Source organism: Pseudophryne corroboree, chromosome 8, assembly GCF_028390025.1.
Source record: "Pseudophryne corroboree isolate aPseCor3 chromosome 8, aPseCor3.hap2, whole genome shotgun sequence".
In the NCBI taxonomy this organism is placed as follows: Eukaryota; Metazoa; Chordata; class Amphibia; order Anura; family Myobatrachidae; genus Pseudophryne; species Pseudophryne corroboree.
The window spans coordinates 147,768,111-147,782,198 of record NC_086451.1 but is presented as its reverse complement, the minus strand read 5'-3'; the positions used below and the strand labels follow the sequence as shown (position 1 = coordinate 147,782,198).

General features: G+C 47.5%; 1 protein-coding gene across 1 annotated transcript in view; it reads left to right on the top strand.

Moving 5' to 3' along the window:
- The window catches only part of LOC134947576 (chromosome-associated kinesin KIF4-like), a 602,740-nt gene that overhangs the window by 369,147 nt on the left and 219,505 nt on the right, over positions 1-14,088 (top strand). The window contains exons 11-13 of the mRNA XM_063935595.1: positions 12,782-12,893; positions 13,649-13,707; positions 13,804-13,909. Coding sequence (XP_063791665.1) covers positions 12,782-12,893; positions 13,649-13,707; positions 13,804-13,909 — 277 coding nt within the window. The remainder of the gene's footprint in view (positions 1-12,781; positions 12,894-13,648; positions 13,708-13,803; positions 13,910-14,088) is intronic.

The window sequence follows — 14,088 nt, the reverse complement described above, 5'->3', positions numbered from 1 at the left end:
ACTCATTTTCAGTCTATTCTGAATACCTCACACCTCACAATATTATTTTTAGTCCTAAAATTTGCACCGAGGTCGCTGTGTGAGTAAGATAAGCGACCCTAGTGGCCGACACAAACACCGGGCCCATCTAGGAGTGGCACTGCAGTGTCACGCAGGATGTCCCTTCCAAAAAACCCTCCCCAAACAGCACATGACGCAAAGAAAAAAAGAGGCGCAATGAGGTAGCTGTGTGAGTAAGATTAGCGACCCTAGTGGCCGACACAAACACCGGGCCCATCTAGGAGTGGCACTGCAGTGTCACGCAGGATGGCCCTTCCAAAAAACCCTCCCCAAACAGCACATGACGCAAAGAAAAAAAGAGGCGCAATGAGGTAGCTGTGTGAGTAAGATTAGCGACCCTAGTGGCCGACACAAACACCGGGCCCATCTAGGAGTGGCACTGCAGTGTCACGCAGGATGTCCCTTCCAAAAAACCCTCCCCAAACAGCACATGACGCAAAGAAAAAAAGAGGCGCAATGAGGTAGCTGACTGTGTGAGTAAGATTAGCGACCCTAGTGGCCGACACAAACACCGGGCCCATCTAGGAGTGGCACTGCAGTGTCACGCAGGATGTCCCTTCCAAAAAACCCTCCCCAATCAGCACATGATGCAAAGAAAAAGAAAAGAAAAAAGAGGTGCAAGATGGAATTGTCCTTGGGCCCTCCCACCCACCCTTATGTTGTATAAACAAAACAGGACATGCACACTTTAACCAACCCATCATTTCAGTGACAGGGTCTGCCACACGACTGTGACTGATATGACGGGTTGGTTTGGACCCCCCCCAAAAAAGAAGCAATTAATCTCTCCTTGCACAAACTGGCTCTACAGAGGCAAGATGTCCACCTCATCTTCACCCTCCGATATATCACCGTGTACATCCCCCTCCTCACAGATTATCAATTCGTCCCCACTGGAATCCACCATCTCAGCTCCCTGTGTACTTTGTGGAGGCAATTGCTGCTGGTCAATGTCTCCGCGGAGGAATTGATTATAATTCATTTTAATGAACATCATCTTCTCCACATTTTCTGGATGTAACCTCGTACGCCGATTGCTGACAAGGTGAGCGGCGGCACTAAACACTCTTTCGGAGTACACACTTGTGGGAGGGCAACTTAGGTAGAATAAAGCCAGTTTGTGCAAGGGCCTCCAAATTGCCTCTTTTTCCTGCCAGTATAAGTACGGACTGTGTGACGTGCCTACTTGGATGCGGTCACTCATATAATCCTCCACCATTCTATCAATGTTGAGAGAATCATATGCAGTGACAGTAGACGACATGTCCGTAATCATTGTCAGGTCCTTCAGTCCGGACCAGATGTCAGCATCAGCAGTCGCTCCAGACTGCCCTGCATCACCGCCAGCGGGTGGGCTCGGAATTCTGAGCCTTTTCCTCGCACCCCCAGTTGCGGGAGAATGTGAAGGAGGAGATGTTGACAGGTCGCGTTCCGCTTGACTTGACAATTTTGTCACCAGCAGGTCTTTCAACCCCAGCAGACTTGTGTCTGCCGGAAAGAGAGATCCAAGGTAGGCTTTAAATCTAGGATCGAGCACGGTGGCCAAAATGTAGTGCTCTGATTTCAACAGATTGACCACCCGTGAATCCTTGTTAAGCGAATTAAGGGCTGCATCCACAAGTCCCACATGCCTAGCGGAATCGCTCCGTGTTAGCTCCTCCTTCAATGTCTCCAGCTTCTTCTGCAAAAGCCTGATGAGGGGAATGACCTGACTCAGGCTGGCAGTGTCTGAACTGACTTCACGTGTGGCAAGTTCAAAGGGCATCAGAACCTTGCACAACGTTGAAATCATTCTCCACTGCACTTGAGACAGGTGCATTCCACCTCCTATATCGTGCTCAATTGTATAGGCTTGAATGGCCTTTTGCTGCTCCTCCAACCTCTGAAGCATATAGAGGGTTGAATTCCACCTCGTTACCACTTCTTGCTTCAGATGATGGCAGGGCAGGTTCAGTAGTTTTTGGTGGTGCTCCAGTCTTCTGTACGTGGTGCCTGTACGCCGAAAGTGTCCCGCAATTTTTCTGGCCACCGACAGCATCTCTTGCACGCCCCTGTCGTTTTTTAAAAAATTCTGCACCACCAAATTCAAGGTATGTGCAAAACATGGGACGTGCTGGAATTTGCCCATATTTAATGCACACACAATATTGCTGGCGTTGTCCGATGCCACAAATCCACAGGAGAGTCCAATTGGGGTAAGCCATTCCGCGATGATCTTCCTCAGTTGCCGTAAGAGGTTTTCAGCTGTGTGCGTATTCTGGAAACCGGTGATACAAAGCGTAGCCTGCCTAGGAAAGAGTTGGCGTTTGCGAGATGCTGCTACTGGTGCCGCCGCTGCTGTTCTTGCGGCGGGAGTCCATACATCTACCCAGTGGGCTGTCACAGTCATATAGTCCTGACCCTGCCCTGCTCCACTTGTCCACATGTCCGTGGTTAAGTGGACATTGGGTACAGCTGCATTTTTTAGGACACTGGTGACTCTTTTTCTGAGGTCTGTGTACATTTTCGGTATCGCCTGCCTAGAGAAATGGAACCTAGATGGTATTTGGTACCGGGGACACAGTACCTCCAACAAGTCTCTAGTTGGCTCTGCAGTAATGATGGATACCGGAACCACGTTTCTCACCACCCAGGATGCCAAGGCCTCAGTTATCCGCTTTGCAGTAGGATGACTGCTGTGATATTTCATCTTCCTCGCAAAGGACTGTTGAACAGTCAATTGCTTACTGGAAGTAGTACAAGTGGGCTTACGACTTCCCCTCTGGGATGACCATCGACTCCCAGCGGCAACAACAGCAGCGCCAGCAGCAGTAGGCGTTACACGCAAGGATGCATCGGAGGAATCCCAGGCAGGAGAGGACTCGTCAGAATTGCCAGTGACATGGCCTGCAGGACTATTGGCATTCTTGGGGAAGGAGGAAATTGACACTGAGGGAGTTGGTGGGGTGGTTTGCGTGAGCTTGGTTACAAGAGGAAGGGATTTACTGGTCAGTGGACTGCTTCCGCTGTCACCCAAAGTTTTTGAACTTGTCACTGACTTATTATGAATGCGCTGCAGGTGACGTATAAGGGAGGATGTTCCGAGGTGGTTAACGTCCTTACCCCTACTTATTACAGCTTGACAAAGGGAACACACGGCTTGACACCTGTTGTCCGCATTTCTGGTGAAATACCTCCACACCGAAGAGCTGATTTTTTTGGTATTTTCACCTGGCATGTCAACGGCCATATTCCTCCCACGGACAACAGGTGTCTCCCCGGGTGCCTGACTTAAACAAACCACCTCACCATCAGAATCCTCCTGGTCAATTTCCTCCCCAGCGCCAGCAACACCCATATCCTCCTCATCCTGGTGTACTTCAACACTGACATCTTCAATCTGACTATCAGGAACTGGACTGCGGGTGCTCCTTCCAGCACTTGCAGGGGGCGTGCAAATGGTGGAAGGCGCATGCTCTTCACGTCCAGTGTTGGGAAGGTCAGGCATCGCAACCGACACAATTGGACTCTCCTTGTGGATTTGGGATTTCGAAGAATGCACAGTTCTTTGCTGTGCTGCTTTTGCCAGCTTGAGTCTTTTCATTTTTCTAGCGAGAGGCTGAGTGCTTCCATCCTCATGTGAAGCTGAACCACTAGCCATGAACATAGGCCAGGGCCTCAGCCGTTCCTTGCCACTCCGTGTGGTAAATGGCATATTGGCAAGTTTACGCTTCTCCTCCGACAATTTTATTTTAGGTTTTGGAGTCCTTTTTTTTCTGATATTTGGTGTTTTGGATTTGACATGCTCTGTACTATGACATTGGGCATCGGCCTTGGCAGACGACGTTGCTGGCATTTCATCGTCTCGGCCATGACTAGTGGCAGCAGCTTCAGCACGAGGTGGAAGTGGATCTTGATCTTTCCCTAATTTTGGAACCTCAACATTTTTGTTCTCCATATTTTAATAGGCACAACTAAAAGGCACCTCAGGTAAACAATGGAGATGGATACTAGTATACAATTATGGACTGCCTGCCGACTGCAGACACAGAGGTAGCCACAGCCGTGAACTACCGTACTGTACTGTGTCTGCAGCTAATATAGACTGGTTGATAAAGAGAAGATGTCTATGTAACTATGTATGTATAAAGAAGACTGAAAAAAATCCACGGTTAGGTGGTATACAATTATGGACGGACTGCCTGCCGAGTGCAGACACAGAGGTAGCCACAGCCGTGAACTACCGTACTGTACTGTGTCTGCAGCTAATATAGACTGGTTGATAAAGAGAAGATGTCTATGTAACTATGTATGTATAAAGAAGAATGAAAAAAATCCACGGTTAGGTGGTATTACAATTATGGACGGACTGCCTGCCGAGTGCAGAGACACAGAGGTAGCCACAGCCGTGAACTACCGTACTGTGTCTGCTGCGACTGGATGATAAATGATATAAAAAATATATATATATCACTACTGCAGCCGGACAGGTATATATTATATATTATATAATGACGGACCTGCTGGACACTGTCTGTCAGCAGAATGAGTTTTATTTTTATAGAATAAAAAAAAAAAAACACACAAGTGAAGTCACACGACGAGTGTTTAACTTTTTCAGGCAATCACAATATAAGTATACTACTAACTATACTGGTGGTCAGTGTGGTCAGGTCACTGGTCAGTCACACTGGCAGTGGCACTCCTGCAGCAAAAGTGTGCACTGTTTAATTTTAATATAATATGTACTCCTGGCTCCTGCTATAACCTATAACTGGCACTGCAGTAGTGCTCCCCAGTCTCCCCCACAATTATAAGCTGTGTGAGCTGAGCAGTCAGACAGATATATAATATATATAGATGATGCAGCACACTGGCCTGAGCCTGAGCAGTGCACACAGATATGGTATGTGACTGACTGAGTCACTGTGTGTATCGCTTTTTTCAGGCAGAGAACGGATATATTAAATAAACTGCACTGTGTGTCTGGTGGTCACTCACTATATAATATATTATGTACTCCTGGCTCCTGCTATAACCTATAACTGGCACTGCAGTAGTGCTCCCCAGTCTCCCCCACAATTATAAGCTGTGTGAGCTGAGCAGTCAGACAGATATATATAATATTATATATAGATAATAGATGATGCAGCACACTGGCCTGAGCCTGAGCAGTGCACACAGATATGGTATGTGACTGACTGAGTCACTGTGTGTATCACTTTTTTCAGGCAGAGAACGGATATATTAAATAAACTGCACTGTGTGTCTGGTGGTCACTCACTATATAATATATTATGTACTCCTGGCTCCTGCTATAACCTATAACTGGCACTGCAGTAGTGCTCCCCAGTCTCCCCCACAATTATAAGCTGTGTGAGCTGAGCAGTCAGACAGATATATATAATATTATATATAGATAATAGATGATGCAGCACACTGGCCTGAGCCTGAGCAGTGCACACAGATATGGTATGTGACTGACTGAGTCACTGTGTGTATCGCTTTTTTCAGGCAGAGAACGGATATATTAAATAAACTGCACTGTGTGTCTGGTGGTCACTCACTATATAATATATTATGTACTCCTGGCTCCTGCTATAACCTATAACTGGCACTGCAGTAGTGCTCCCCAGTCTCCCCCACAATTATAAGCTGTGTGAGCTGAGCAGTCAGACAGATATATATAATATTATATATAGATAATAGATGATGCAGCACACTGGCCTGAGCCTGAGCAGTGCACACAGATATGGTATGTGACTGAGTCACTGTGTGCTGTGTATCGCTTTTTTCAGGCAGAGAACGGATTATAAAGTAAACTGCACTGTCCTCACTAGTAAACTCTCTCCACTCAGTCTCTACACTTCTACAGTAACAGTACTCCTCCTAGTCAGCTCCAGTAAATCTCTCTCAGTCTCTTATAATCTAAATGGAGAGGACGCCAGCCACGTCCTCTCCCTATCAATCTCAATGCACGTGTGAAAATGGCGGCGACGCGCGGCTCCTTATATAGAATCCGAGTCTCGCGATAGAATCCGAGCCTCGCGAGAATCCGACAGCGTCATGATGACGTTCGGGCGCGCTCGGGTTAACCGAGCAAGGCGGGAAGATCCGAGTCGCTCGGACCCGTGAAAAAAAACATGAAGTTCTGGCGGGTTCGGATTCAGAGAAACCGAACCCGCTCATCTCTAATGGATATATTATCGATATACATTGGAAAGGTAGTCCAGGGAGAACATCCCCTGACACTGAGCACTGTGGCTCATTAGCTGTATTGTTGTATAGCCAACTGTTAGGGTCTCCTGCCCTGTGCTGCCACGTCGTCATGGCAACCGGGAGACAAGTGCTAGTGGAGTAACCTGAGCGCAGCTGATACTCCGGTTCGGGTCTTTTGCTGTGCAGTGGTTATAGGCTCTGTGCACGGCAGGGGATCCGGTGCTGGTTTTTGTGCTCACAGTCTGTGAGGTCTGAGTGGGGCGTGGACAGCACCTGCTTTATAAGGCCTCTTTTCAGGGTAAGCAGATGCTGCTGAATCTCTGTTGGTTAGTCAGTTCATGAAAGTTAGCCAGTACTGTGTAGCTTTGTATTTGTTTGTTGCTTACTGCAAATAGGCCTGGGGATTTGGTATTACACTCTGCCAATCCAGACCTAGCAGTAAGACTGGAGTCAGTCGTTTAGCTTGCTGGGGTTCTGTTATTACTCTGTGAATTTAGCAAGTTTGCGGCTGTATTCTAACACTTGCCTGTCTAATCCTGTCTCACTGTGCTAGGTGTCAGGGGTCAGTTTAGTGGCAGTAAGCTTAAACCTGTGCACTGCAAGTGAGAATCAGGATTGTGGAGGCTCTCCTTGTGTCTATCATTCCATCTCTGACCAAGGAGTTTACTGCCACACCCGTTGGTAACCCTTTAGGGTTTTGCTGTTGCCCTTAGCAACAGCATTTCGGGTTCTCTACGTATTAAAACACAACATCTTGCTTTTTACATCTGAGCAGTTCTAATACAAGGGAGATACCCAGTTCCTTAGCCTCTGGGCTTCTCTGTTCACTGTGTGTGTATTTTGTTACCCTATCACCTTCTGTGTACGTTATGTCATATTCCCCAGTTTGTCTGTGAGTCCATTTGTTTTGCATAACAGTTCAAACACCAGTACATTCCTGCAGACACTGGAGTGCATAACAGTTCTGACACTAGTACTTTCCTGCAGGCACTGGTGTGCATAACATATTCAGCAGCCTAATACTCCTGTTGAAATTTTGTGGGAATATGGAGCATACCCCTCAAAATACGTTGCAACAGGTGGTCGATCAGGTGCAGGTCCTGACTCGACAATTTAATGATTTGTCCATTAAAATGCACACCTCCCAGGCTGCTGGCGGAGCTCCCGCAGCAGCAGCACCTGCAGGGGTTAAGGAGCCGAAAGTAAATCTCCCGGATCGTTTTTCTGGAGATCGCTCGCAGTTCTTTTGTTTCAAGGAGAGCTGCAAGCTATACTTCCGGCTTAGGCCTCAGTCTTCTGGGTCGGAGATTCAGCGGGTGGGCATAGTGATTTCCTTGCTACAAGGAGACCCACAGGTCTGGGCATATGGGTTGCAGCCTGACTGTCCGTCGCTTAAAAGTGTTGATGCTTTTTTTACGGCACTGGGCATGTTGTATGATGACCCTGACAAGACGGCCTCAGCCGAGGCTCAGATTTCGATCCTTAAGCAAGGGCGAAGGCCAGTTGAGGTTTACTGTACGGAGTTTCGGAGGTTGGCCCATGATACCCAGTGGAATGACCCAGCCCTGAGACACCAGTACCGAAGAGGTCTTTCTAACCAGATAAAGGACCAACTGGTACAATATCCCTTGCCTGATAGCTTGGATCAGCTCATGCAGTTATCCATCCGGGTGGATAGACGGTTGAGAGAGCGTAGGCTTGAAAGGGAGACTGAGATTTCCTTCCTTCCCAAGGGAACCTCAGACTCTGAGGAATTTTCTGAGGAGCCTATGCAGATTGGGGCTACCCGCCTCTCCTCGCGTGAGAAGACGCGGAGGAGACAGCAGGGGTTGTGTTTGTACTGTGGGAATAAAGGTCATGTGGTAGTATCATGCCCAGAAAAGCCGGAAAACTTCAGGGCCTGAGGGTGATGGGAAATATCCTGTCAGGCCAGAAGTCAGAATTTCCCAAGAAGACTTTTATCATTCCGGTGACCTTGAAGATCCTCGGTCAAACTGTCAAGACTGAGGCCTTTGTGGACAGTGGGGCCGACGGGGTTTTTATGGACCGCCAATTCGCCCTAAGACACTCTGTTCCCTTAGTACCCTTGGCATCGGAAATTGAGATTTGTGGGTTAAACGGGGAACCATTATCCCAAGGTAAAATTACCTCTTGCACTAGCCAGATTTCTTTGTTTATTGGAGCTACACACTCTGAAAAATTGTCCTTTTATGTGACTGTCTGTACTTTTGCCCCATTGGTGTTGGGGTTACCCTGGTTAAGGGCCCACAATCCTCAATTTGACTGGGTCTCTGGGGAGATTCTTAGTTGGGGTACTGATTGTTTCAGGAGTTGCTTGAGCCTTCCAGTCAGGCTCTCGCAGCTAAGTTTGCCAGGATTGCCAGGGTGTTATGCAGATTTTGCGGACGTGTTCTCCAAAAAAGTTGCAGAGGTACTACCTCCCCATCGCCCCTATGACTGTGCCATTGATTTGTTGCCAAATGCTAAGCTTCCCAAGAGCAGGTTGTACTCCCTGTCACGTCCTGAGACTCAGGCTATGGCAGAGTACATTCAGGAGAACTTGGCTAAGGGATTTATCAGACCTTCACAGTCTCCAGTTGGGTCGGGGTTCTTCTTCGTGGGTAAAAAGGACGGTTCGTTGCAACCCTGCATCGACTTCAGGGAATTGAACCGTATCACGATTAAAAACTCATACCCACTGCCTCTCATTTCGGTCTTGTTTGACCAGCTTCGTACTGCCACCATTTTTTCTAAGATTGACCTACGCGGTGCGTACAATCTAATCCGAATAAGAGAGGGGGATGAATGGAAGACTGCCTTTAATACCCACTCAGGGCATTATGAATATTTGGTGATGCCTTTTGGGCTCTGTAATGCCCCGGCAGTCTTCCAGGATTTCATGAATGATGTGCTCAGGGAATATTTGGATAGATTCTTAGTTGTATACTTAGATGACATCCTAATCTTCTCCCATTCCCTGGAGGAACATCGGAAGCATGTACGCTTAGTCCTCCAGAAACTCAGAGACCACCGGCTTGGGGCGAAGCTGGAGAAGTGCGAATTTGAAGTTCAGCAAATCGCATTTCTAGGATATATTATCTCCCCAGAAGGTTTCCAAATGGAGGGTTCCAAGGTACAGGCAGTCCTGGATTGGGTGCAGCCCACTAGTTTGAAGGCGCTTCAGCGTTTCCTGGGCTTTGCGAATTTTTATAGACGATTTATCGCTGGATTTTCGTCTATAGTGGCGCCCTTGGTGGCACTCACTAAGAAAGGGGTGGATGTTGCTCACTGGTCTTGTGAGGCTAAAGCGGCTTTTGCCCGTCTCAAAAGGGCATTTGTTTCGGCCAAGGTGCTGCGACACCCAGATCCAGAGCGTCCTTTTGTGGTGGAGGTGGATGCCTCTGAGATGGGTATTGGGGCAGTGCTTTCTCAGATGGGAGTGTCTGATAATCGCCTTCATCCCTGTGCTTACTTTTCCCGTAAATTTTCGCCTGCCGAGATGAATTATGACGTGGGTAACCGGGAATTGTTGGCTATTAAGGATGCACTCGAGGAGTGGAGACACTGGCTTGAGGGGGCTAAGTTTGTGGTCTCAATTCTCACTGACCATAAGAATCTGGCATATTTAGAGTCAGCGAAGCGTCTCAATGCCAGGCAGGCACGATGGGCTTTGTTTTTTGCTCGCTTTAATTTTTTGATAACATATCGCCCTGGGTCAAAAAACATCAAGGCTGATGCGCTCTCGCGGAGTTTTGCTCCAATCCAGGAGACCACCGAGGAGCCGTTGCCCATTGTTTCCCCATCATGTATTAAAGTGGGCATTACCCAGGACCTCTTATCATTAGTCCTTAGAGCACAGGAGCAGGCTCCTCCAGACCTTCCGGTAGGTCTTTTGTTTGTGCCTCCTAGGTTAAGACAGCGAGTGTTCCTGGAATTCCATGCCAAGAAGTCGGCAGGTCACCCGGGTATTGCCAGAACTCGGGAGTTGCTATCTAGGGCGGTGTGGTGGCCCTCGGTGGCTAAGGATGTGGATCAGTGGGTTCGGGCATGTGACATCTGTGCCCGAAATAAGACTCCTAGAGGGGTTCCTGTTGGCCCATTACATCCACTCTCTATCCCATCTAAGCCATGGACCCACATTTCAATGGATTTTGTGGTGGACTTGCCCAAATCCTCGGGGATGACAGCCATCTGGGTTGTCGTTGACAGGTTTTCGAAGATGGCGCACTTCGTTCCACTGGTTGGGCTGCCATCAGCCAGACGCCTGTCTGAATTATTTATGCTGCATGTTGTGCGTCTCCACGGGTTGCCACTTGATGTGGTCTCTGACCGCGGATCCCAGTTTGTGGCCAAATTCTGGAGGGCATTTTGTTCCGATCTCCAGATTTCTGTCAGCTTGTCGTCAGGCTACCATCCGCAGTCTAATGGGCAGACTGAAAGGGTGAACCAGTCCTTGGAGCAGTTCCTCAGGTGTTATGTCTCCAAGTGTCAGACTGACTGGGTTGCTCATCTGTCCATGGCGGAGTTTGCCTATAACAACGCGGCTCACTCTGCTACAGGGATCTCTCCCTTCCTTTGTGTGTATGGGCATCATCCTAAGGCCAATTCTTTTGACCCCCTGGACTCCACGCCTGGTGGTTCCTCTGTGGTTTCGGTCCTTAGAGGTATTTGGCGGAAAGTGAAGAAAGCCCTTGTGTCTGTGTCATTAGTGACCAAAAGGGTTTTTGATAAGCGGAAAAGACCCTGCAGCTTCAAATTAGGAGACTTCGTCTGGTTGTCTACCAAGAATTTGAAGTTGAGACAGCCATCTCATAAGTTAGGGCCCCGGTTCATCGGCCCTTATAAGATCACCAGGGTTATCAATCCGGTGGCTTTTCAGTTAGATCTGCCCCGTTCTTTGGGTATCAATAAAACATTTCATTGTTCCCTTTTAAAACGGGCGATTAGTAATCCTTCTTCCAGTGGAAGACCTTCCCCTCTTCTGATACGTGGCCAGAGGGAGTTTGTTGTTGAAAGGATTCTTGACTCCAAGGTGGTTCGGGGTCGGCTGTCATTTTTGGTGCACTGGAAGGGGTATGGCCCGGAGGAGCGGTCGTGGGTGCGCAGTTGTGATCTTCATGCCCCCAGACTGATACGCTCTTTCTTCTCGCAGTTCCCCGATAAACCCGGTGGTAGGGGTTCTTTGACCCCTCGTCAGAGGGGGGGTACTGTTAGGGTCTCCTGCCCTGTGCTGCCACGTCGTCATGGCAACCGGGAGACAAGTGCTAGTGGAGTAACCTGAGCGCAGCTGATACTCCGGTTCGGGTCTTTTGCTGTGCAGTGGTTATAGGCTCTGTGCACGGCAGGGGATCCGGTGCTGGTTTTTGTGCTCACAGTCTGTGAGGTCTGAGTGGGGCGTGGACAGCACCTGCTTTATAAGGCCTCTTTTCAGGGTAAGCAGATGCTGCTGAATCTCTGTTGGTTAGTCAGTTCATGAAAGTTAGCCAGTACTGTGTAGCTTTGTATTTGTTTGTTGCTTACTGCAAATAGGCCTGGGGATTTGGTATTACACTCTGCCAATCCAGACCTAGCAGTAAGACTGGAGTCAGTCGTTTAGCTTGCTGGGGTTCTGTTATTACTCTGTGAACTTAGCAAGTTTGCGGCTGTATTCTAACACTTGCCTGTCTAATCCTGTCTCACTGTGCTAGGTGTCAGGGGTCAGTTTAGTGGCAGTAAGCTTAAACCTGTGCACTGCAAGTGAGAATCAGGATTGTGGAGGCTCTCCTTGTGTCTATCATTCCATCTCTGACCAAGGAGTTTACTGCCACACCCGTTGGTAACCCTTTAGGGTTTTGCTGTTGCCCTTAGCAACAGCATTTCGGGTTCTCTACGTATTAAAACACAACATCTTGCTTTTTACATCTGAGCAGTTCTAATACAAGGGAGATACCCAGTTCCTTAGCCTCTGGGCTTCTCTGTTCACTGTGTGTGTATTTTGTTACCCTATCACCTTCTGTGTACGTTATGTCATATTCCCCAGTTTGTCTGTGAGTCCATTTGTTTTGCATAACAGTTCAAACACCAGTACATTCCTGCAGACACTGGAGTGCATAACAGTTCTGACACTAGTACTTTCCTGCAGGCACTGGTGTGCATAACACCAACACACAAATAAAACTTTTTGTACCATATATTTTGTGCACCCTCTTCATTTGTATACTTAGATTTCATTAAGCCCCTCTTCTTCTGCTGTTGCTGCTTTGTATCATCCTTCACACATTGTCACAAACCGGGGCACCCAAAAGTCCCTGGGTCTGTTCCCTAACATTGCTCTGACAAATAGAGTAGTGTAGTTTTTTGCAAACTGCTTGATCTTTTTTTTGTTTGCCACTGTTGTCTTGAAGCTTTGGAGAACGATTTATCGATAAGTAGACCTAGTTTGTTTCAAGAAATAAAGTGAACAGATGTGAGAAAATTCTCTTTAGATTTTATTGGCAAGTGAATAACTACATTTGAACTGTTGTAATTCTTCCTATGTTTTTAGCATGGAACCATGTCAGAATTTGCAGTCTCTTATGGTGAAGAATAAAACTCTGGAGGAGGAAAATGGAAAGCTGAGTAGAGAACTGAGTGAGGCTGTAGAACAGATTATTCTGGTGAGCTGAGCCCTGTAGGGTCTCTTATTGACATCCTTCACCTTTTCCCATTGTTTTGTTTTTTGTTTGTATTTTGCTTTTTTCTGCACAAATACCTACTGAGAGAAATGTACTTTATAAATTCATCATAACTTGGATATAATACCCTAAATGTTCAGTAATGTGTACTCAACACCATATTGACATTTATTTTCTTGATTCCGGAAAGTTGGCAATGGGGGTCATTCCGAGTTGATAGCTCGCTGCCTTTTTTCGTAGCGCAGTGAACAGGTTACAACTGCGTATGCACCGCAATGCGCATGCACATCATACGGGTACAAAACGGATCTTTGCTGGGCGATGGATTTAACGAAGAATCCATTCGCACAGCCGGTCGCAAGGAGATTGACAGGAAGAAGGCGTTTATGGGTGTCAACTGACCGTTTTCTGGGAGTGTTTGGGAAAACGCAGGCGTGTCCAGGCGTTTGCAGGGCGGGTGTCTGACGTCAATTCCGGCACCAAAAAGACTGAAGTGATCGCAAGGACTGAGTAAGTCCAGAGCTACTCTGAAACTGCACAAAATGTTTTTGCAGCGCCCGGCTGCACACTCGTTCGCACAGTTGCAAAGCAAAAACACATTCCCCCGTGGGCGGCGACTATGCGTTTGCACGGCTGCTAAAAGTAGCTAGCTAGCAATCAACTCGGAATGACCCCCAATGTGCTGTAGTTCATATAAGAAATGTCACTCCTATTGCTATTTGCATTGTTCCTTACAGACTGAGCAGAAGAATGATAAACTGCTAAATAAGATGGAAGAGTTAAGGCAACATGCAGCGTAAGTATTATTTCAATACTAAACCTATAATGTTAAAAGATAAAGGGCTCCAGTATTTTGTTTTCAATTATGACTTCTCCTTATTCCTGATCTCAGATGCAAGGTTGACTTACAGCAGTTACCTGAGACCCTAGAAGACCAGGAGCTAAAGGAGAACTTAGAGGTCATTCGGAACTTAAATCAAGTCATTGTGCACCTTCAGGTGAGGCTGCTTTTTTATTTATCTCTCAAAGTCTTTCATTTGAAATAACTGGATGTGGTCAGTATCCAGGCGGTTGTCATCCTGACGGTAAGTACTGGGGTTAGGCAGTGGAATGGGGGGAAGGGGCCTTGGTGTGCTTAGGTTGCAGGAAGGGTTAGGAGTAGGGGTACAGTTAAAAT